Genomic DNA, 24900 nt, shown 5'->3' with positions numbered 1-24900 from the left:
CCACCTGAAGCAGACAACCACCTATAATAGAAATAAAACAGATCTTCCTGCTTTTTGCTACTGCCAGCCTATTTCTATCACATGTACTTTAAGCACTCACATCATCCCACCAACTGAAATTTTATTTTTTTTTTAATTTTAGTGAAGCATAGTTGATTTACAATGTTGTGTTAATTTGCTGTACGGCAAAGTGATTCAGTTATACATATATATTGATATATTCTTTTTTTAATATTCTTTTCTATTATGGTTTATCCCAGGATATTGAATATAGTTCCCTGTGCTATGCAGTAGGACCTTGTTGTTTATCCATCCTGTATATAATACTTTGTATCTGCTAATCCCAAACTCCCAATCCATCCCTGCCCCACCACAGTTCTTCCTTGGCAACCACAAGTCTTTTCTCTACATCTGTGAGTCTGTTTCATAGATAAGTTCATTTGTATCATATTTTAGATTCCACATATAAATGGTATCATACGGTATTTGTCTTCCTCTGTCTGACTTACCTTCTCTTAGTATGATCATCTCTAGGTCCAACCATGTTTGCTGCAAATGGCATTATTTCGTTCTCTTTTATGGCTGAGTAGTATTCCATTGTATATATGTACCATATCTTCTTTATCCATTCATCTGTCAATGGACATTTAGGTTGTTTCCATGTCTTGGCTATTATAAATAGTGTCACCAGCTGAAATTTTAAAGTTGAACAATGCATAATGTGTTTTACTACCTAAATATTAGATATCAAAACTTTGAATTTACCAACAAGAAGTTGCCTACTTAATAGTAATCCTTTTGCAAAAGAAACTTGAAAGAGGATAGCAATTACAGAAAAAATGGGGGGAAGATTTTGCAGAATATTTTTCAGAATATTGACTATGCCTGAACCAGTGGAAATGCATTAGTAAGAGGCTTGATTTCTAGACACATTTTTTTTATTAATGGAAGATGAGTTTCTCCTCCCCTCTCCACTAAATAAATGTTGAGTAAATATTTAAAGAGCATGGGTTTGAAGAGGCGCCAGATGATGAGCCCGCCTGAAGCACCCGTGTCTCGGGCCAACTCTGTTTTTGGAAGTCCTGGTTCCCTGCCCAGGATTCGCCTGCCATCCACTGTTTGATGTTATCTGGCAGCTGTGGTGCCCACAAGTTCCCAAGACTGTGTTTGGACAGAGAATAACAAAAAAATGACAGAAAGGCAAGAATGCAAATATCTTGATAACTTTAACCAGCCTGGTATCTTTCAAAGGGTCCGCATTGCACAATAAGCTTAGCTCTGACTCTGGCATGGAAATTCCTGCTGTATTGTGGTTTGCCTCGGAAAGGCTCGGCTCGGGTTACTAATAAAAGCTTTAAGGCAAGAAACAGGTTTCTCACCAACCTTGAAGTGAAGTGTTCCAGCATCTTGCAGTTAGTTGAGTAAATGTTGGAATTTCAAAGTCCTCCAGAAAAGTTAAATTCTCTATTTTTTACAATATATCCTCAAGGTAGAGGCCATTATCATTTTCTCAACGAGCCTGAAGAAGAAGAGGCCAGTGCTGGCAAACAAACCTACTGTTAGCCCATGTCACATGGGGTTTTCAGAACTCCCAGAGTATGTCACAAGGGTTTAGTGGCGACGGAAGAGGGGGGGAGTTGCATGGAGAAGTAGGAGAGGCAGAAAGGGAAGAAATAACTCAAGGAAGCATGAGAGGTCTTGAGAAATCTTCAATCCAGTGAGCATCCTGAGCATTCAGACCACATCTCTTCTCTTGCTGCTGAAAGCAATTTGGGTTCAAACCATGACTAGCTTGGGTTGGAGTCATACAAATGGGGTTGAAGTCCAATTTCTGTTTTGTATTGGTGCTGTGACCTTGGGCATATATTCTCTCTGCCTCAATTTCCTGTCTGAAAGGTGGGGATAACAACAGTACCTACCTCATGGGCTAGTTGAGAGGATTAAGTTTTAAAGCAGTTCTGTGCTTAGTCATATGGTCAGTATGCTCAGCGGTCATGTGCTCAATGGTCAATATTCAAAAACTGTTAGCCCTCATCATCATCAGCATCATTATCTTTCTCATCATCACCACCATCATTATCATGGCCCTCATCATCATTACATCACCATCACCATCATCATCATCATCATCCTCCCCATCACCATCACCGTCATCATCACCATCCCCACCACCACCACCATCACCACCATCATCATCGCCATCCTCCCCATCACCATCGTCATCATCATCACCATCACCATCCTCACCATCACCGTCATCATCACCATCCTCACCACCACCACCACACCACCATCATCATCATCACTGTCATCATCATCATCACCATCCACCCCGTCACCATCACCATCATCAACATCATCGCCATCCTCACCACCAGCACCACCACCACCACCACCACCACCATCATCACCCTCCTCCCCATCACCATCACCATCACCATCATCATCATCATCATCATCCACCCCATCACCACCACCACCATCATCACCATCACCATATCATCATCCTCACCATCACCATCATCATCATCACCATCCTCACCACCACCATCATCATCACCATCCTCCCCATCACCCTCACTGTCACCATCATCATCATCCACCCCATCACCACCACCATCATCATCACCATCACCATCTTCTTCATTGTCCCCATCGTCATCCCATCACCATCGCTGTCATCACCATCAACGTCATCACCATAACAACCACCATCACACCATCAAAAGCACTTTCATCATCACCATCATCATAAGGTTTTTCCAGTAGAGTCAACAGTGATTCCTGATCATCACAGATAGTCTGCGCCTGTGCATCCAAATATCTCAGCCTAGAGTACAGGAACCTCTCCAAACTGACCTTTGCCTATTTCTGCAGCCTCATCTGTCTCTGCTTCCTCACTCACAATCTGCACTCCAGCCATAGTAAATAATCTGTAGTTTTCAGCACAAACCATGATAATTTATGACACCATGTTTTATTCATCCTGTTCCCTTGCCTGGTCAATTCTGTCCTGGTTTCTTTGCTTGTCTAACTCATGTTCATCTTCTCAGACATGATAGAAGCACCATCTCCTCCAGATAGTCTTACCACACCCTTTCGCTCACTCTCTGAAACCTAGGTTCTGTATCCTTCCTTTAAGCTCACAGAGAATCCAGTGAAGAGCTCTGTGTTTAGCTTTAATACCAAATACTGTGCTTAGGGACTTCCCTGGTGGCTCAGTGGTTAAGAATTTGCTTGCCAATGCAGGGGACACAGGTTCAATGCCTGGTCCCGGAAGATCCCACATGCCGCAGAGCAACTAAGCCCGTGCGCCACAGCTACTGATCTTGTGCTCTAGAGCCCGAGAGCCACATCTACTGAGCCTACGTGCCACAACTACTGAAGCCCACGCGCCTAGAGCCCATGCTCCACAACAAGAGAAGCCATCGCAATGAAAAGCCCACACACTGCAACGAAGGGTACCCCCCCGCTCACTGCAACTAGAGAAAGCCCGTGCGCAGCAACAAAGACCAAACGCAGCCCAAAAAAAAAAATTAAAAAAATAAAATAAAATAAATTTATTAAAAAAATGCTGTGCTTACATATTTAGCAGGCATGTTGGTGTTCCATTTTCCTGATCAAAGAATTGGGCAGTTGGACCCGACCTGACGTCACAGTGCTGACAGTTGACAGGTTTCGTGTGGTTGGCTGAGTGCTTTACAATTGTTGAATTCAACCATTCATTCAGGAAGTATTTATTGAGCACATACTATGTGCTAGCCCTGTTCTGGGCACTAGGGATACATCAGAGGGCAAGACAGACAAAGACCCCTGTCCTTGTGGAGCTCACATTCCAAGGAAGGAGACATACAATAAAATAAGCATCATAATAAGAATTGTCTGGTGTGCTGGAAGATAATCTGGGTAATGGAATAAAAGAGGAGGTGGAGCAGAGTCAGAAGCAGGAGTGGGGGAGGGGGGGTGCAGGAGAGGCACACTGAAGGGTCAGTGGGCTCCACAAGGGTGAGGTTTGAACAAAGGCTGAAGGAAACGAGGGACGGAGCCATGTGGACGGCTGCGGAGAGAGTGGGGCAGGCAGAGAGAACAGCCAGTGCGAGGGCCCGGAGGCAGAGCCAGCCGAGGTCATTCAGGGAACAGCCAGGAGACCTGTGTGCCTGGAGCAGAATCCGCAAAGGGAGAGTAGGGACAGCAGAGCGTCTGTACTCATTACTCAACATCAAGAGATGTTACCTGAGTCCAGATGTACAGCTTCTCTCTTGGAAGATCAGAAGCTCTGGCCATACTAAGCACATATTCTCATGCAACGTTGGTCAGGGCAGAGCACAGCCTGCCCACCTGAGATGGGCGTCCACTGTCCAGTGAGCCACAGACCCTGCCCCATCCACGTGTCTCATCTCCACACCCTGCGGGCCCCTGTGGGCAGCTGAGGCCTTGGTGCTGGGCAGCAGCCTCTGGCAAGGATGCCCAAACCTGCCACCAACTCCCTGCCCTCAGCCCTGCCTTGACTGTCCTCCTTTCCCTCTGCCCTGATCTGTGCCTGTTCCGTGTAAGCCCAGTGAAGACTTCTGCTAGGCAATACTCTGAAAAGGAAGGAAGCCCACATAGATGAAAGGGAGTTTTCATTCCTGATTCTGCAAAGGAGACTCTTCCTTTGGAAAGAATGAATGGACTTCTTGAAATGTGTGCACATGCTTGTGGGGAGGGTTGCCGGGGGACCCGGGGAGCATTACTCTTGCTCGGTCATACTTGTCTCCTGTCCTGACAGCAGGGCTTCAGGGGGATTTTATTTACTTTTTCAAAAATGAACTTATTAACCAAACCGAAAACTGTGTCTTGATCACACCACCTCACACCCAGTAGGATGGCTACTATGAAAAAAAAAAACCCAAAAAACAGAAACTAACAAGTGTTGGTGAAGACGTGGAGAAATTGGAACCCTGTACACAGTTGGTGGGGATGTAAAATGGTGCAGCCACTATGGAACATAGTATGGCAGTTCCTCAAAAAATAGAACATAGAATCACCACATGATCCAGCAATTCCACTCCTGGGTATCTACCCTCAAAGCATTGCAAGCAGGGACTCAAACAGATATGTTCAACATATGTTCAACAGATATGTTCAGATATGTTCAACATATGTTCAACAGATATGTTCAGATATGTTCAACATATGTTCATCAGATATGTTCAACATATGTTGAACATATGTTCAACATGTACACCATGTTCTTAGCATCATTATTCACAACAGCCACGAAGGCGGAAGCCACCCAAATGTCCAGTGACAGATGAATAGATAAACAGAACGTGTGTATCCGTACAAGGGGCTATTACTCAGCCTTGAAAAGGTAGGACATTCTGACGCCTGCTACAACATGTATGAATCTTGAAGACATTATGCTGAGTGAAATAAGCCAGTCACAAAGGGACAAATACTGTAAGATTCCCCTTATATGAGGTCCCTAGAGTATTCACATTCATGGAAACACTAGGGATACTTTCTAGGAAAGTAGAAAGGTGGTGGCCGGGGCTGGGTTGAGGGGGAATGGGGAGTTAGTGTTTAATGGAGACAGTTTCAGTTTGGGAGGATGAAAAAGATCTGGAGAGGGTGGTGGTGATGGTGGGACAGCAGAGTGCACGCAATTAATGCCATTGAACTATACACTTAAAAATGGTTAAAATGGTAAAGATTGTGTTGTGCATGCTTACCACAATAAAAAAATTAAAATGAAATTTTTAAAAGTCAAAAAACAACATTGAGAGATATATGTATCTTTTTATAATATATATCTATACATATCTATATCTTTGTATCTGTATCTATATCTATCTATCTATATGTATATAGACAGAGAGAGAGAGAAGCATGTACTCGAGAGGTAGGTAGCTGGGTTCACATCTTGCCTCTGCCACCTAGTAGCTATGTGACCTGAGCCAAGTTAATGAACTTGGTCCCCTCTGCGAGCAGGCGGGATTAACCCAGTGCCCTGTCCTGCAGCCATTGTTGTGAGGGTCATTGGAGCATGTGTGTGCCTGGCCCCCAGGGAGTCCCTGTAAGGCCCACGTGGACATCAGCCCAGCTACAGAAACCTGTCCCCAGACCCTGCCTTTAGTGGCTATTGAGGGGAAATGGCAGTTATCACCCCCACTCCCTTGAGAAACTGACAACCAAGCGAAATAAATGAGGTCCTCAGGGACTCTGGAGCCACTCTCAGAGTGGACCCTGTGCGAGAGGCATCTGGGGTGGGAGGAAGAGAGAAGAGAGAGAAAAAAGGAAAAGGACATTTCTCCAGAGTAGGCAGATCTCATTCCCAAGGCTCCAAAACAGTGACCCCAGTTGTGCTGACCTCCGAGAACACCGTCAGCCATGGGCTTCATCTGGGCATCGTGAGAGGCTTCAAGTAACATAGTTACAGGGTTTATGCCAATGAGCAGGTATATTAACATATACTCACTTCCTTTAGCGTTTGAGTCCCTGCGAGAGAATCCTCTTCAGGTGGAAACGGTTCCAAAGACCTTCGGATGCCAACTACAGAAGGACTAGGGGTGGGACTAAGGGGGAGCGTTCCCGTGTTCTGTTGGTCTCAGCTTTGAGAGCGATGCCCTGGCTGGGTACACACTCACCTGGGCCGGACTGCTGGTGCCGGCTCCCGTGGATGTTTCCCCAGCAGGAGCCAGTGTTGAGGCTGGGCTTGCCCTCCTGGTTCTATCACAATTGCAGGACACACCTCAGCAACAATCCGCAGGGAAATCTGAAAAGACAAGGTTTATTACTCACAGATCCTGGGGGGTACACGGCATGTCCGGGGCCACACAGTGAGGTCACGGGGAGGGGTTGGGGGGAAGAGAGAGAGAACAGTCTTGAGGTTCTGCCTTTATTGAGGTCAAGGATGGGGTGTCTAGGGTTGCTCTGGGTCGCTCTTTATTGGCAAATTTAAAACATAAGAGCAGGAATTATGGTGCAGGTAGGGAAAATCAAGGTCACTCAAGTGGTCGCTTATCTGGGTCACCCAGGATTTCTGAAAAGGGAACTTCCAGGGTGGGGTCACCTGTCTCCTCACCTAGTTGTGTAGCTGGCCATGTGTTTACTGAGGTGGATGCCTTTGGAATGGATGCCGAATGGGGGCATCCATTAGGGGATCAAAGCCTAATGTCGGGCACTTATATTACAACCAGAAAAGCTCATGGCCAGGCACTTACACTACTGTCCCCACTAGACTTTGGGAAGACAGTTGTGTCTGAGAGTGGTCCAGCTTGATTTCATACTGCGTTTCGTTCCTTCCACAGTCTTCCTTAATCCACTTCCCTCTTGTTTTACTTTGGGCTGTCCTAGAAGCAGACCCTGAGACAAGCATTAGAATTCAGTGGTCAGGGTCTTCCCTGGTGGTCCAGTGGCTAAGACTCCGTGCTCCCAATGCAGGGCACCCAGGTTCAATCTCTGGTCAGGGAACTAGATCCCACATGCTGCAACTAAGAGTTTGCATGCTGCAGCTAACACCTGGTGCAGCCAAATAAATATTAAAAAAAAAAAAAAGAAAGAATTCAGCGGTCACTTGGAGTGCAGGAAGTAAGACAGAGAAGGGACAATTGCTAATAAAAGGTGAGCGATGGAGCTTACAACACTATGGGTACCTGAAGCTTAATTCACCTGTGGGAACCCAGGCAGACAGCGTGGAGGAACCCCACCCAGGGGGCGAGGGAGCTGGGACTGATGCACCAACTCCCATCGGTCAAGTCTTCAAGGAAATTGAGGCAGATTCTGACCATTGAAAGGCAGTAGAGTTCTCTAAATTAGTAACACCTGAATAATATGGCAGGCCCAGGGGGCACCCCTAGCCATCTGCTACCTTCCTCTTCCCTGCGGCCCTCACCCCCAGATCCTCCTGGTCAGAACCCAAGTCTGGCTTGAGGCTGTATTTCTCTCTCTAGTCACCAGGGCAGTGAGCACTTTCGGAACGATGGCCGTGGTGGTAGCAGAGACAAAGAAGGGGCATGTGAGTCAGTCCTGCCGTAACATCATGGGGCCACTGGACACCAAGCTTGTCAGGGGGGAGAATGATTTTTAAAGAAATAACTTTTTTACCAAGTTTAATCATATATGATCACTTGAAGCTATGCAAAAGACAGAGAAGGAAAAAAGGTAGATTTTTTTGGTTATTATTCTAACCGTATTCCCTGGGAGATTTAGAACAATTTCCACCAAGGTCAGAGTTCTATAGATCTTCCCTGGAAATTGCTTTTCCAGCACCACCTTCACTGAAATTAAAGACAGAGCAACACGAGTACAGATGATGTAGTACAAGGAAATTGTCTGTGAAAAATCTCTGACTGTAGATGCCACATAAAACGGCGAGGTTAATGTCATGCTGTTGGGATACATTTACCCTCACAGTATGGAAGTCCTTATGTGTATCGACATTTCAGCTAGAGCCTGTTCACCTCCATTAAGCCACAGGCCATGACGATTTCCTGTTACCTTAGGTATTTTTCGGTTTAACCATTGTCACCAAAGTTCTCTAGTTTTATTAGTCCCAAGCAACCTTTAAAATTGCCTGATGAGATAGAATTTATCTTTCAAAATCCCAGTTCAGTAACCACTTTCTCTGTGAAGCCGTCTCTGACCTCCTTCTCCTGTGCCAAGCAGAATGAATCTTCTCTGCCCTGTATTGGTTAGGGAGGCACATGGCTGCAAGTACAGAAACCGCAACTAATGGTGACTGAGGCAAATAGGGGATTCATTTTCTCACAGAGTAAGAAGTACGGAGGGAAGTGGTTTCTGGCGTTAGATCAGCTGGTGAATGGCGTTCTCAGGGCTCTCTTCCCCTTAACATGTTGGTATGTATTGTCATGCTTATTGTCTCATGGTCACATAATGGCTGCTGGCATTCCAGACATCACATCCGAGTTCAAGGCAGGAAGAAAGGGTGACTTTAGTTGAATCTGTCCCTTATTCTCATTGCCCAAAATTGTGTCACATGACCATGGCTAGTACCAGGGAGGCTAGAATAGCTGAGCATATTGTCATTCAAAGCAACAAGAAAGTTTGATTTCTTGGAGGTTACTTCTCGTTATTATCGTTTTCACTCTGGCTCTTTTTATCACCCTGGCTGTAGCTGTTACCTGTTGCCACAATAATGCTGTGTAACAAATGGCCTCAAAACCTCAGTGACATACAACAATAAACATTTATTTAGCTCATGGGTGTCTGGGGTTCAGCAGAACTGGGTTGAGCTTGGCCGGGCTCAGCGGGGCTCGCCCGTGTCTGAGGCCGAGCTGCTCGCCAGCTGACCTCTAACAGCCTCAGCTGGGAGAGTGCAGATGACTGGCAGCAGCTGCTGTGCCAGTCATGCTCTTCGGCCACTTCCCTTGACAGCTTCCGAAGGTGACACCAGCTACTCTGTGAGCAACCCCCGCCTTGGAACCCATTCACTCCAGGTGAGTGGGGCCCTCATTCTGTGCAAGCTTGGAACGGGGTAGAGAGGAACATGTGAAGGACACAGATGCTGCCCTTCAAGAGAAGGGAGGCAGATACATAAACCTGAAACATGGCCCGTGGTCGTGGCAGCACATGGTCGATGTCAAAGTACAGATGCCCTGTTAGGTTCCTGGGGAAGAGAAGCCCCTGTGGTCTGAGACTTGAGCTGAAGCTCACACAGGTGCCCCTCTCCTCTCCAGACACCGTCACTCATCTTTAGAACATGGCCCGCGTTGGCCTGCCCTGGTTGCTGTAGCCGGGCTGCAGTTTCCACGTGGACCAATTTCCATGTGGGGAGTCCCAGGGAATTGGGCCAGCTCAACCATTTTTGAGACGTCCAATCTGTCTTGTGTTTTGTAGCACACCTTGTAAAAATAATAACATTAAAGAACATCATCTAACAACTCCCCATCTGGAAGTTTATCCTACAAATGCAAAAGGATATATGTTTAAAGATTTTTATTGCAACACTGGTTGTGGTCCATTCATTTATAAAGGAAAATAAGGATTCACTCAAAATACAGAGGTAGCGAGGGTTTACCCGTGTTCATGCTGATCACATTTATACTTGTATGTAAATGGTATATTTATGGACGTAGAGAAGGGACTTGAGGACACGGGGAGGGGGAAGGGTAAGCTGGGACGAAGTGAGAGAGTGGCATGGATGTATATACACAACCAAATGTAAAATAGATAGCTAGTGGGAAGCAGCCGCATAGCACAGGGAGATCAGCTCAGTGCTTTGTGACCACCTAGAGGGGTGGGATAGGGAGGGTGGGAGGGAGACGCAAGAGGGAGGAGATATGGGGATATATGTATACGTATAGCTGATTCACTTTGTTATACAACAGAAACTAACACACCGTTGTAAAGCAATTCTACTCCAATAAAGATGTTAAAAATAAATAAATAAATAAATAAATAAATAAATAAATAAATAAATAAGGACATCGGTGACTCCGAAACGGCAGCCCCCAAAAGTGGATGGCTAGGATTCTGAAACCGTCCCTCCCTCTGTGTGGTTGGAGAAGACAGCTCGTTAGTAGGAGAGCTGAAAATAGAAAGTGGGGATGGGGTAGTAGATCAGAAACGACCTCTGCACGGGGCGGCAGCCGGGCCCCATGGGAAGGCCTGGAGAGGGTGCTTGGCTGAGTTACAATGCTCTCTGAGGTGCCTGGGAGACGGGTCCGTAGCGCCCTGCCTCCCATGGTAATTAGAAGGACTGAGTGAGAGAGTCCTTGTGAAGGACCGGAGCAGGCCTAAGTTTCTGGCCCCATGAAGAGTGGCAAATATTATTAATAGTGATGGTATTATTATCCTTGTCAATGATGCTATTATTGTATCCTTTGGAAATATAGGAATGGTCAAATTAATCCCCAAATGCCTCATTCTCTAAAATACGTGGACCAAGTGGTATTGATAGGACCATCAATATCACACTTCCAGTAGGCCCTCTGCCTCTTCAGGTTTGACTTTGTACATTTGTTTTGTTCCTTGATGCTGTTTTGCTTTTGTGTTTTTATTAGCAGTAGACCTTTTTTAGAGCAGTTTTAGGTTCACAGCATAACTGAACAGAGGATGCAGAATTCCCATATCCCTCTGCCCCCGTCACACACACAGCACCCCCATCAATATCTTGTTCTGTTTTGTTTGTTTTTCCAGTGGGAACCCGATTTCCAGTGGGTAACATGGTTAGAAGAGAGTTTCTTGTAAGCAAAGTGGCGCGCCGCCCTCAGATGCCAGGAGGTGCTCTGCAGCTGGAAAGGAGCCCCGTGGCCTGGCAGGCCCCTGGGTGTCAGAGGAGCTTTGTCACAGGGTATCTGAGGGTTGGCGTCCCCACCTCACGCTGCCTTGTGCATGGCACTAACTTGGCTCTCAACAGCCATCACCCTTGAAAGCACAGAGAGCCTGGCAGATCTATTCATTTCTGGTCCTAATCCAAGGGTTGAAATCGCCATGCGTAAGATGGAGCTTCTTGCCTCGAAACAGGATCAATACATAATATTGGAACATGGTCTTGGAGAGAGAGTTTATGGACTTGTAAGCGGCATTGGGGGTTTTAGCCTGTTGAGTATGTCAGCTATGGACAGCTTATTTAGTTCTTGGTTAATCCACAGATGTGTAACTCTGTATTCCAATTACTGCATTTGGCTGTCCCTTCAAAGATAATGATAAAGCCTGCATAATATGGGATGAGCCAAATCATACGGCAAAAGAGAGTTTGAGTCCATTGCAACCTGGGAATGTATATTCTGACTCACCCACAAAGGTATAAAATACAGCACTAATTTTTTTTTAATTGACATTTCCACTCTCCCCCCCGAGAAAACACCCCACAGGCAAAAAACTCTGTACAGCTTATGAATAGACCCATCAGTAGAAAGTTATTTTTAAGGCTTCTCGGCATGGCTGGCTTCCCAGGCTCACCAGAGATTAGAAAAGTGTAAGAAAGAGTCCTGACCTCTCAAATCTCCCACCACCTACAAAAATCACATAAGAAACACAAATTCAAGGTGGACAAATCAGAAAATATGGATAGGAATTATAAAGTGCAGATAGAGTTATACCAACCAAGGGAAAAACTATTTTGATTTATGGTCTTACAAACTCTTATATGCAAATATCAATATATAAGTGTGTGTATATGTATGCACTCATATACATAGATAATTTAACAAAAAAAAGATTGTACACAATGTTTTATAGCATTTTTTATTTAACAAGGGATCGTAAATGCCTTTCCTTGTCACTAAATATGAATTTACATAATCCCCGTTAACAGTATTTCCTTGAATGATGAATCATTACTTATATAACCCATCCCCTATTGTATATTTTGTTAGGCTTTGGTAATTTATTATAATCAGCATTTTGGAATGAATATCCCTGTTGCATATGTTCCTGTGCCCTTGTCTGATACTTCCACAGAATCAAGTGTTAAGATGCACTTTAGAATCTTACAATCTGGTTGAAAAGACCAAACACATAGATGTGAAAAAGAGAACCAGTTCATAAAGGGGGAGGAGTGTCTAAATGAGTGCAACAGCCAGGAGTCAAAGGCCAGAGAGATCGTCTCATGCTTGAGTTGCTCCAGAAGGCTTCTAGAAGGACAGCTGCAAGTGACCGAAACACAAATCAGCTTAAGTATCAAAGGCACATTATCAGCTCATGAAATTGGAGAGTCCACGTTGGTTTCAGGCTGAGCTGGGCCCAGAGTTCACGTGGTGTCACTGGGCACGTGTGTGTGTGTGTGTACACACATGTGTATCCACCTGTCCCACCTCTTGGTTCGGCTCCTTGCTGGGTGAGCTCACTCTCAGGCAGGCTCTCTAAGACAGCTGCAGACTCAGGTGGTGCTTTTATCTCCAAGGAGAGAGGCCCCCTTTCCCAGCTTCTCCTTTGACCCCTGCCCGGCCCCTTGCAGACCTCTTGCCCACCCACCACTGCCTGATGGAGAATGGCGTGTTCCGGTGCCCAGCCTGGGCCCTGTGCCCGTGCCCTGTGGTGAGGCGCGTGGGGTATGTGATAGAGGCCCTTCCTGCAGAGCAATTAGCCAAAGGAAAAGATGCTGGGAGGTCAAAATACGAGAGAGAAATGACTCCTGAGGATGCTGGAAGTTGAAGGATGAGCAGCCACGCCCGTTAGATGTTTGGGGCTGCAAGTAACAGGGAAACTCCAAATCAAATGGGCCTGTTTGCCGGTATGTTGTGCTGTGAAGTCCAGAGGCAGGGGGTGGCTCAGGGACCATGTGATCAATGGCTCAGTGACGTCATTACATTGACTCAGGGTCAACTTCATCTCAAGTCAGAGTTCTCTCAATTTGTTGGCCAATGGCAGTCAGGACTCCCAGCTTCCTGGTCCACAGCTGGAGGGTGAGGACCCACTCTCTGTGGCAAGGACTGTAAAGCCTTTCCTGCCATCTGATTGGGCCAGCCAAGGTCACGTGCCCACCCCTGAACCAATAGCCATCCCTGAGGAATACTGCACCCTGATTGGCCCATCAGGGTGATCTACTCCTGGAGGAAAGGGTGGAGCCACCTTCCACATGGGAACAAAACTGGGGTCCTATTAGGAAGGAGTGGAGGATGGATGCTGAGTGGTCAACCAACAACGCACTGCGAATAAGATCTCATGAATTAGAGAGGTGATTTGTGGCCCAAAGGTAGAATTCCAAGGAATGCCTTGGTTATGGTTGACCAAGGATATGGAAGCAAGATTGCAGGGACTGTCCTGCAGGGAACAAGAGCGTGAACAAACTCAGTAGGAAGTATTCATCTATTTGTTCCTTCATTGCACATAAATTTATTGAGCACCTACTATGCACCAGGCCCTGCGCTGCGTGCTGGGGATCAATGAGATAAAGTTCATACCCTCATGGACTTTTAGAGGGGGAAAGAGACAACAAACAAATTAATCGAACATAAAATAGGTCAAGAAAAACAAAGCAGAATAAGGGGGGTGAAGAGAAAGGGAAGGGAGGGGAGTCCAAGGCCCCTTGCTTTGATTGACATTAACCCAGGGACCTGAAGGACATGGAGGACGGAGCCAAGTTGATCTGTGGGGAACGTGTTCTGGGCAGAGGGAACAGCACGTGTAAAGGCCCTGGGGCAGGCATCCGTGGCGTGTTTGGGGACCTAGGAGGTGGACAAGATGGGAGGGTGGCAGGTGGCAGGCATTGCAACGACTTTGTACATGGTGTAATGACTCTGACTTTAACCCCTTCTCTCCTCTCTTCCAGGCCATGTACATGTTCTATGCGCTGGCGATTGTGTGTGATGACTTCTTCGTCCCCTCCTTGGAAAAGATCTGTGAGGTATGTGTCTGAGCCCCGATACTGCTCCAGCCTCCCCCACTGAGGCCCTGGGGAGCCCTCCACGCAGCTGGGGTGGGAAGGCCAGGCACCAGCGTGCTTCAGAGCTGTGGGCAGCATTAGTGCAAAAAAACATCTCCAGTCTGCTTAGAATTTCAGTGTGCAGATCTGTAGTTGGGCTTTAACCCTCACGGCCAGTGGTCCCTGCCCCATTGGGCATAACTCAAGGTACCACCTGTGCTCTGCTCCTGCTTTCTTTCTCTTTAAGCCTGGCTCTTCCTTTCTCCCCTCACTTCCTCCATCTTCCTCGCTGCCCTTTCCTTCTGCCGCTGCCGTAACCCTCCCTCGTGATTCGATCCGTGGGGTCCGCACAGAGTGAGAAGTCTTCAGCCATACCTCCACTGCCCTTCCTGTCCGCGTATGTGCAGAGATGCTCCAGGCAGAGGCCTGAAAGGCAAGACGATGAAAGAACTGGCCACAGAGACCAGGAAATCAGCCCGGTGAACGCCAGGCTGAACACCAAGTTACACCCCTTTCATCTGAAAACACTTAGCATACCTAGAACTCTTTCATTCTCTTGCTTCTTTCATCCCTTTTTCTGGTTTGAAATGTAGTTTGCTTTATCTGGACGCTTTCTGTTTTATTTTATTTTTAATTCAGAATCCCATTTGCAGAAGGGGTCTCTTCCCCAGATGCACTTCTGGTGCATCCAGAACGCCTGCTTCTTCACATAGCCTTCAGCCTGGGCTGACCCTCCCTTTCTTCCCTCCCTTCCCCCCAGTGTCTGATTCGCTGGGTCTTGGGGGGGACAGCGGGGAACAGAAGTAGCATTTCTAATAAGTTCCCAGGTGATGTGGAGACTGCTGGTCTGGAAGACACACTTCGAGAACTGCTAACTGAAGCAGTTTCTTCCACATTCTGAAGTCTGTTAGTTTTGTGTACTTAAAGAAATAAAAGAGAATCATGCCGCAGCAACCGTGGAGAGGCCTGGGGAGTGGAGGTGGGAAGTGGGAAAGGAAAATCAGTGAGCTGGTCTCTGAGATGGACGCCGGCCAGCGTGGAAGCCTTTTGTCCAAAGTGATTTAACGTGAGAACAGGGTCGCCTGATGGAGAAGAGGAGAAAGTACGGAAGCACCTGTAATCGGGGTCATCTGTGATGTCTGAAATCCACCTTTTGGCAGTTTATTCCTCATGGGAAGCGAACTACTGTCTGTCCCACACGTTTTTTTAATAGCAACGTTAAGACCTCGTGCTGGAAATGTACATACAATTGTCAGAACGTGTTCTCCTCCATTGAGGAGACGCATAGCACCTGTGAGCACAGCCCCTGGGGAGGAATCAAGGTGAAACACAGCGTGGGCCTTGCCATCGCGGGGCCGTGGGACGCGGGGCAGCTCCAGAGTGAGACACAGGGGCAGGTGAAGCGCTGGAGCTGGAGATGCAGAGGGAAGAGGGGGTGAGAGAGTGACTCGGCCTTGGGATCGGGGAAGGGTTTGTGCAGGGGCAGGATGGGAGCAGCGGTCTCAGTGGCAACGTCTTACAAGGACGGATATTTAAGCCGAGAAGAGTCTGAGCAGGAGAACCAAGCTGGGAGAACCCGGGGCGGGACTCAGCATGCGTGCGTGTGGGGAGCCCTGAGGACGCCAGGCTGGGGCATCCGGAGGGAGCTGGGAAAACTTCTGAGGACAGTTCCGATAGATGGAAAGGGTCCTGAGGCAGGAAGACCCCGCCACCAGCTGGTGACTCTAAGCACCCAGTGCCAGGTGGCCAGGGCCAAAGTGAATGAGGGGTGAAAGGGGAGGGGAGGTGAAGGAGGAAGAAGCAAAGTGAGTGAACGACGGAGCCAGAGGAACAGGAGATCAGCCCGGCTGTGGAGTCCACAGCTAATGCCCGAGCTGGAGCGGACACAGCAGGGAGAGGACAAACCAGCCACGGAGCGTGAGCGCTGTTAGGGTACCTGCCCGGTGAGACGGGTTGCCCGGCACCGCTCACAGCCACGCCTGTCACCTTGAGGTATCAGCACCTCCATCTTAGGGTCTCCTCAGAACCACATGCAACGTTTAGCTTTTCAGTCAAGATCGAGGGAACCCAGGTTTCCAGGTCAAAATGCTCAGTAGGGCTCTGACGGCAGCCTCTTGATGGTCATTCGAGCTGGTGGCCTTCGCCGAGGCCGTGCTGCCCCTCCGTGGCTGAGCAAGGAAGTGCAGCTGCGGTGCCGCTGGGAAGAGGGACCAGGGACTCTTAGCTGGGATGCCCGCAGGGAGCTGGCTGTTTCCTGACAGCCAGCAGCTTCCTTTCTGCATCAGGACTGGATGCAGAAGAGCTCCCCGCACTACCCAGCCTCAGTGTCACATGTCTTCTTGCAAATCACCTTTCGGATCAACAAAGGGGGTAACCTGGACAGTTCATTGTGTAGCTTATCTTGGCGGGGCTCATCATCTCTTTCTACTCATTCTCACCACCCCGTACCCCGGGATTCAGGACTGCATTGAGAATGGGGGCGGGTTTCAGGAGGGTGACCCTCCCCACTCCCAAAAGCCTCCATAGCCTCCTAGACTCAAGGCTCTAAAACTGGTTACCGGGAGCCTGATGTAGCCCGAGATCATCAGCATAGTAATGAAAAAAATCAGAATGTTTTACGTAAAAATGTGTATTTGGGGGTCTCTTTAAATAGGGATACTTGGCAACACAGAGGGCACTGAGCTTTTAAAAAGGAGGTGAAGTCCCACTTGCCTCACATGGCCCGTGCCCATCCCCCCATTATCTGTGCAGCCCCGGGGGCATTTGGCTTGGGATCCCTGGATCTTGTCAGAGCCTTTAATTGGAGGGAACATGTAGCCCCCTCCCTGATATTGCCCCAGAGAGGAGGTGTGGCCCAGCGGTGGGGGGTGGGCCGGAGAGGCCGAGCTGGGGAAGAAGGGGAGGCTGAGGATGGACTGAGCTTGGGACCTGGGGAGTCCCAGTCACCTCCGTTCCAGGAGAATCCCGACTCACCTGTGCTTTTGCTCCTCTGCAGCGCCTGCACCTCAGTGAGGATGTGGCTGGGGCCACGTTCATGGCAGCAGGCAGTTCAGCTCCAGAGCTGTTCACATCGGTCATAGGTAGGTGCCCACCTGGGGAACGTCTCAGCCCTGCCCTCCCTGAAGGACAGGGCCTCTGGAAACGAGAACCCTGAGACCCCAAGGGGCAGAACACCAGCCTCCCACCCTCTGGGGTTGCTGTTGTTATTTTATTAAAGTGATGCTTTTGCTTGGCATCAATGGGTCCCAGACCCAGTACCAATGGTCCTGCGGGACAGAGGGCCCAACAGACATTAGCAAGCTCTCTCCAACCCCCTGCTGTCTCCTGTAGATCCTGAGAACAGTCTAATGTTTACAAAAGCTCCCCTGTACCCACCTTGGGTGCAGCCCACTCCAGCAGCCAGCTGATGTTGGTCTGTGTTTCAGGCGTCTTCATCACCAGGGGTGACGTGGGAGTGGGGACCATCGTGGGCTCCGCGGTGTTCAACATCCTGTGCATCATCGGCGTCTGCGGGCTCTTCGCCGGGCAGGTAAGACTGGCGGCAGAACGTGGCATGGGGAGGGGGAGGGGCGGCGTGGAGGTGAGGCCGGGACCTGTCTCCCTGGAGCGCACCCACGTGGGGGCCAGAGGCCTCAGACGGGGTGACGTGGGGTCTCACGCCCCAGGAGGCTGGCCCAGCCGGGACTGGAAACCCAGGCACCATGATTTGGTCTCCGTGACGATGGATCGTGGAGTGCGCGGATCCACGTGAATCAGTAACCAGCCCGCGAATCTGAACGTGTCACGCTCATTTTGATATGTTACTGAACTGAACTAGAATGATGTAAAAACAGTCTTAGGAATGGAAATAGAGTAAATGAGAGAGAGAGAGAGAGGAAATGACAGATTTTTTTTTCTGCTAAAAACAATTTGCCCTTGTCACAGTTTGGGGCGAGTTCTCTCTTTTTCGACAACGATCAAGCATTTGACTTCTGTGTCCACTTTAGCTTACTTTGGGGGTCATGAGGGGCTTTGCATGCCTGCCTTTTATCTACAGAGACTATTCCACTGCCAGGAGGTGTCGTGGGGCCCATGTCCATCTGGTGTCTGTCTTGGAAAGTCTTGGGAAGACACCCGAAGTCACCAAAGTAATGAGGCTGCTGGGCGTCTGCAGCGTTGCAGTGGGTGGCTGGGGGTTTCCAGTCACCCTGGCCAGCTCTGATGCCCTAGTTTCTTCGTAGGGAGATTATTCAGAAACACAGTCCTGAGCTCTCTGCCCAAACAGCCAGGACTCTGTATCTTCTAGGAAATGCGACTTCTAGTGACTAGCCCATGAGGGTCCCCAACGTGCAGTATTGAGGAACCAGGTGACCCCACCAGCCTCCTGGCTGTGGAGGGAGGATGCAGGGTCCTGCTAGAAGCGGCTGGTTGGTTTGCAGGGCTAAGGAGGCTCCTGCAAACCTTCTCCCACATCCTTTTCCAGACCCCTCGTCGTGTGGTCAGCTGGCCAGGGGCGCCCAGCTCGACCCAACTCTCAGGCAGACTCCAGAGTCTGTAATGCCGGCTGCGCCCTGGCACCACTGCCCTCCGCATCGCCTGCTTTTCACTCCTGTCTGTCTTCTTTATGCCGACTGATTTGTCTGGGTTGCCTGGTGGGTTCGATGCTTCTGGGCAACAGGCAGAGGGACACCTTGAACTCGTCAGGGGTCGGCTCCAGAGCCCACAGGTGGATGCTTACTTCTGAGAGGAAGCCACCGGGCAGCCGGGTCCATACGCGGTGATTGAGTTCCACCCAACTTGCAAGACTGAACATTTTCTTTCTTCATCCTTTCAGTCAGTTATCTCTTGTCTTAGATTTTGTGGACCCACGATGTGGCATTTTTTTAGATCTCCTATAAATGTGGTTAGTATCGCAAAAAATGAGTGTCCGTCTTTGCCGCTGGGGCCGTCTGTACTTTCTGGTTCTCACCTGTGCCGGCCGCCCTCTCATTGCCTCCCAGAGATGAAGTCACATTCTGCAGAGCCTGTGGCTGTCAGCACTGTCTTAATTAGCATCGTCACCATTAGCGGTATGAGTATTAGTGCTGTCGCTAGTTCATTAGTCATCTGTACCTGAAGCCTGATGCAAAGTCAGGCCCAAAGGGGGAGAAATAACGTAAAGAAATGAAACAACTGGCTGGAAAGTGCTGAGTAAATACCACGCAGCTAATTACATAGGAGGTGGGTGGAATGCATTTGTGTTTCATAAGTTATTAGCAATGAGGGTGATCACAGGCTTGGTTAGAACAGAAAAGACACATTGCTTCTTGAACTTTAGCAAGTGCTGGTATCAGTCAGTTCACCCCCCACCCCGGGAAGGTCTTTGCCAAGCTCATCTCACATGATTGTGGAGAGAAACACCAACTACCACAATGGTGTTAGGCGCAGCCCATGGGATGATTCTGGGGGCCGACCCTCCCTTCTGACTCTCCTTGTCCTGTGTCCACTCAGAGAGCTCCAAGGCCACCCAGCTCTCTTTTTCAGACCTTTGTAGAATCCCAGAAGTCTTCGCAGAGGGAGAAAAATGATGTTTTGGAAAGAACATGAGCCTGGGGATCAGACTGGCCTGGGTTTGAATCCTGACTCTGCCATTTGCTGACTGTGGAGCCTTGGAGAAGTTACTTTACCTCTCTAAGCCTCAGTTTTCTTGTCTATAGGATGGGTACAAGGGCATCTACCTCCTAGCATCGCTGTAAGGGTGAAACATAACATGTTCAGCATCAAGCAACACCTGGCCCACATGGTAAATGCTCAATAAAAGTTAGACACCACGATCAGCTCTCAGAAGAATAAGGTTCCCTGGGGTCCCTGCCACTAGATTCCACCCTAGGTCACTTCAGTAATTTGACCTACCCGTTGACAGAACTTTTTAATGAAATAGTGGAACAGCCACAGGATGCCTGGTGAGGAGGGACAAGAAAGTCAGGGAGAAGGCCTTCTGAATGAGAATCAAGAGGAGGAGGAGTTGGTAGAAGAATGATCTCAGAGGACTGGTCCTTGCCTCTGTGTTTTCTGATCAGTGGGAGGAAAACAAAAATCTGTGAGACACAGGCACTGCCTTACCTATTGAGAAGCCTTCCCCGGCAGTGGCGTTGGTACAGAGGAATGTTACAGCGAATGATGGATATGGGGAATTGAGCTGATTAATAAATCTAGTCGTGGGTCTCACTTAGCAGTGTTGTTTACATTGCTCCACACTTTCATTTGCTGGGAGAATTACCAGTGAGTGCCCGTGGGCCTCTCTCTAATGTATCCCAGCGTGAAGGGCTGCTTGTGACCAAGTCTGCTACCCATCTGAAATTAAAGTAATAAAGCCATAAGGTTTGAGTTCCTGTCTCAATTAGGGTTTTGATGAATTCGATGTAATTAAATGTCTGCTGTATTTGCAGTTTGCAAACATAGCCAGTGCTTTGGTGTTCGCCTAAGGTACTTTGGGGAGTTTTATGGGGCAAGAAGGAAATTGCTTCTTAGAAAGTGGCTTCTAGAGAAATTCTTGGCATCCCGCCAAGACGTTTACAGGGCTGTGGTCCTGCAAAGTTTCTTTATTTAAGAGCAAAAAATAATAACAAAGGGAGAACCCCAAGCTCTGGAGGCAACCTGCTAATGTATCTCAGGGATTGTATTGAAAGAACTTCATGCCAGTTTTGCAAAACAACATACTTATGAATTTAAATCTACCATTCAGAGTATATTAAGCTTTAAAAGCATAACCACAGACAGACAGTAAACAGTTTAACTGAATCCCAGATACCGGACTTTCATATTCCGGTTATTACAGGCTGTCGTGAGCCCCCTTGTCAGCTCTCCTGGATCCTAGAAACGGGCCTGATGTTCTTTGGTGAGGTCCACCTAATTTTGGCTGGGTTTGCCTTTCTTCAACTAACACCGTGTCCATGCCGGCCCCTTTACACAAACCCAGGCAGCACCCAGAGATGGTGCCTCTGAATGGAAACCTGCCTTGGATTGGGTTTCCCCAGAAGAGAATCTAAGCCACAAGTTCAAGTTCAAGTAGTTTAGCTAAAAGGTGATCCCAGGACAGGCCAGCCAGGAAGTTGGGGAGTGAGATAAGGAAGAAAAAGCAGCTGAGGAAAGTGTGTCCCCAGCAAGTCCCCAGTGTGGGCAACTGGTTTGACTGCTTCTGGGGGGACTGGGAGACAGTGTAGAATGGGACCTCCAAGTTATCTCACCCAAGGGGGAGGGAGCAGGGGTGTTTATCCACCAGCCTCCCCCATCGTTGCCTAAGGACTGCCTTTGAGGGATGTGAATTCCCCAACGTTCCAATTTTCTGGGCATAGGCAGGATGGACTTTGGGGTCCAGAGAAAACCCCTAAGCAAAGAGACATGTGAGGCTGGCTGTTGGAAGGACCTGAAATGGTAAAGGTGGGGAGATATGAGTGAGGTCCATAAAGCATGGCTACAAACTCAAAACTCAGCCTTCAAACATAAGCCGTCCGGTGGGTCTCATCTCCAGCTCCCTGGGAGCAGACAAGCCTCAGTGCCAGGCTGCCTCCCAAGAGCTCAGGGCCAGGATAGCTTGCACATAGGGAAAGCCCTTCCTGTTCAAAATAACAGCTGCCATTCTAGGTACTTTGGCTTCCACTTGGGATGCAGTAGACCTGAGCTCCCATGGGAGCACAGAGAGAAATCTGGATAATGTAAAAATCATCCTTCTATATGGATATCAAGGAACAGTGGAGACAAGAAAGGCTTGATGAACTGATTTCCAGAGAGAGGAGCCCATCGTACGTGAGCTGTGAGCCCTGGTGGGTCTGGATGCAGGGGAACGGCAGGACCCAGAACTTCACGGGGTGGAGACAGGTCAGCTGAGCGTCAGCAAGGGTGGAGAGAGGTGGGATGCACCGGAGTCTGAAAGACGATCCAGGACAATAATGCTTTGATCCACCCACCCCAGATCTGTTGAGAAAAAAAAAACGGAAGTGAAGGCAGGGCCGACGAACAGAAAGAAATCGTTCCATCTGCCCCATCTCCCACCTTCTCCTGAGACCTGAAATGGAGGCACCCAAAGGGAATTGGGAATTTGCAATGCCAGACCAAACCCTGATAAGAACTGTGAGACTGGCCCTTCCTTAGGAAGCTGGATGCGGTTGGGCTGAGCCGAGGTGAGCTGACATGTGAACCCAGGCTGACATCTGAATAATCACCTCCTCCCTTTAGTCAACAGAGGAGAGAAGAGCTGGAAATTTCCAGAGGGAAAAGAACCAGTATTATTCTTCAGTTCTCACTCTTCCATATATAATTTCCAGGATGCAACAATAAATTACAGGACCTGTGAAGAGGCAGGAACAAACTTATAACCAAGGGAAAACAGCGGCAGAAGTAAACCACAGATGATCCAGATACAAGAATTGGCAGAAAAGAATTTAAACTGTCTACCATCTGTCTTAAGTAGGGAAAGGTGGGAAGAATAAGTGAGGATGGGTAATTTCCGCAGAGAAATGGAAAAAATAAGAAAAACCAGATAGATGCTATATATGTTAAAAAATAATAAGTTACTATTTATTGAGTTTCACCAAACTGCAAGCACCACACTAGAGGCTTTATAAATGTTTGTAGAAATACACCCCCTGACTTTTAAGATAGTATTGTCCTCATTTACAGACAGGGAATTGAGTATCTGGGGACAGAGGGCTACCATGAAGTAGTTCAGCCTGGATTTGAGCCCATATCTGCTGACTATAAAATCCATTCTCTTTCCACGTGGGAAACTTATGACTTAAAAACCTCCAGATGTTATTATTGGGTTCTTATAATTATCCCTTAGCTCGTGTGTGTTCCTTAGAAATGTTGAGTGTAGGAGCTCGGAACAAAGCGAAGAATAGACATGTCAGCACGATGGTGGTGACCCAAGCTGGGTGATGGAAGCTCTCAGCCCAACAAGTGCTCAGGTAGAAGCTCCTCTTGTAATCAGATGGCATCGTCCTCTGCTGGGCTTACACTTGCACCAAACAGATGAGGGATTCAGGCTAAGAAACACAGTGAGAGGTCCACAGACCACCCCAGTTACCTGTACAGCTTGGTTCCTGGCTTATTGTTCCCCAGACAAAACCCAACAACAAACACATCACCTATCAAGTTCCAGTTCTGAGAAGCATCCAGTTTCCCCAAGAGACCAGGGACTGAGGACAGGCGAGGCTGAAGACCTCACCCCACTAGTTGCCAAACCTAAAAATAGGAGCTGGAGGCCTGCCACCGCCACTAGAGTGGGGGGAAAAAGGCACAAGGAAGAGAATGAGTGATCTGCGGAGAAAGGAAGGGGGCAGGTGCAGGTGGAGGCCTCACCTGGGAGGCAGGATGCTATAATATTTGATCCGGTGAGGATCCGGAGAGGAGAATTTGTGGTGCAGGAGTAGACCAAGGCCAAGGTCAGGTCCAGCTGGTGCAGTCACTGGATTCTCCCACATTCCAGGAAATGAGAGTTTCTCCCAGTGTCATCTGCAGGCCACCTGCCTCAGGAGGACCTTGTTGAAAGCAGATCCCCTGCCCTAGTCCAGACCAACTGAATCAGAAGAGCAGCTGTACCTGCTTGAACCCCATCTGCAGGCTTAGCTCTGCTCAATTCTCAGACCAAGCTTGACCTTGGACAAGAGGCAGCCCTCCTTGGGCAGCTGGCCCAGGCAGCATAAATGGTCCCCTCTTGATGCCCCCATCCTGTGACTGGCTGTCTGACTGAGGCCGTCTCCCTTACTGTTCCCTGGTGTCTTTTCCCTGGCCGTTCCCCCACAAGGCCAGGTCCTGACAGAGCCCCACACCTGACCTTTCCCTGATATATGCTGCTGTTCCTGGCCCAGGGTTCCTTTAGGGTCACTCACAGCTCTGTGCTGCTCCATCTCGATGGCCTCTGCATCCTCATCCCAGATCTCTGTGCTCGCTTTGACTTTGGCTCACAGTACTTGTTCCTGGTTTGTTCTACTTCCCTGGAATGATCTCTGGAGATAAGATCCCACATCTAGATTAGGTAAGAGGTTTTTGGTTTCAGGTAACAAAAAAATCCCCAACTCTAACTTGGCCTCTTAAATGATGGAAATTTATTAGTGTCTGAAAAATACAGAAGAAAATGGACATCAGGCATGGTTTGATCAAGACCCCAGCACCATTTTCTGTGATTCTCTTGTCACTAACCTCCTCTGTTCCCTTCCTCATACATGTTTTCCTTCATGGCACAAAAAGAGGGGGGGCTGTAGCAGTTTCAGGGCTCATATTTCACACTGACCAGGAAGGAGGAGAATATCTCCCCACCCTTCATCCCTCACCTGGCATCATCAAACAAAAATCTGATTGGGCCGAGTCAGGCCACCTGACCATCTCTGAACCAGTCACTGTGGCACGGGAACTAGAGTTACCCAGTTGGCTTAGATCACTCAAGAACCACCCACCCATTTCCTCCTTCTCCCCAGAGGTAAGGATATGATTGGTTCCACCTCAGATATATAGCTTTTGGTCCCTGGTTATCATAGAAAGCAAATAAATGACTACAGAACAAAGCCTGTGTAGTATCATGTGCTGCCTCACTGGCTGTGTTCCCTGGGCTGGTGTAACATAAATGATCAAAT

At 48.4% G+C, this 24900-nt stretch overlaps 1 protein-coding gene across 4 annotated transcripts in view; it reads left to right on the top strand.

Annotated features, from left to right (window-relative positions):
* Positions 1–24900, top strand: part of SLC24A3 (solute carrier family 24 member 3) — a 470474-nt gene that overhangs the window by 326583 nt on the left and 118991 nt on the right. For all 4 annotated transcript variants that reach the window (XM_082359545.1, XM_082359542.1, XM_082359543.1 and 1 more), the window contains exons 4-6: positions 14219–14293; positions 17307–17391; positions 17737–17840. In XM_082359545.1, the coding sequence (XP_082215671.1) occupies positions 14219–14293; positions 17307–17391; positions 17737–17840 (264 nt within the window). The remainder of the gene's footprint in view (positions 1–14218; positions 14294–17306; positions 17392–17736; positions 17841–24900) is intronic.

Source organism: Balaenoptera borealis (assembly GCF_965194805.1).
Source record: "Balaenoptera borealis genome assembly, chromosome: 16".
In the NCBI taxonomy this organism is placed as follows: domain Eukaryota; kingdom Metazoa; phylum Chordata; class Mammalia; order Artiodactyla; family Balaenopteridae; genus Balaenoptera; species Balaenoptera borealis.
Note: the sequence above shows the minus strand (reverse complement) of the source record. Positions and strands in the feature narration are given on the sequence as shown.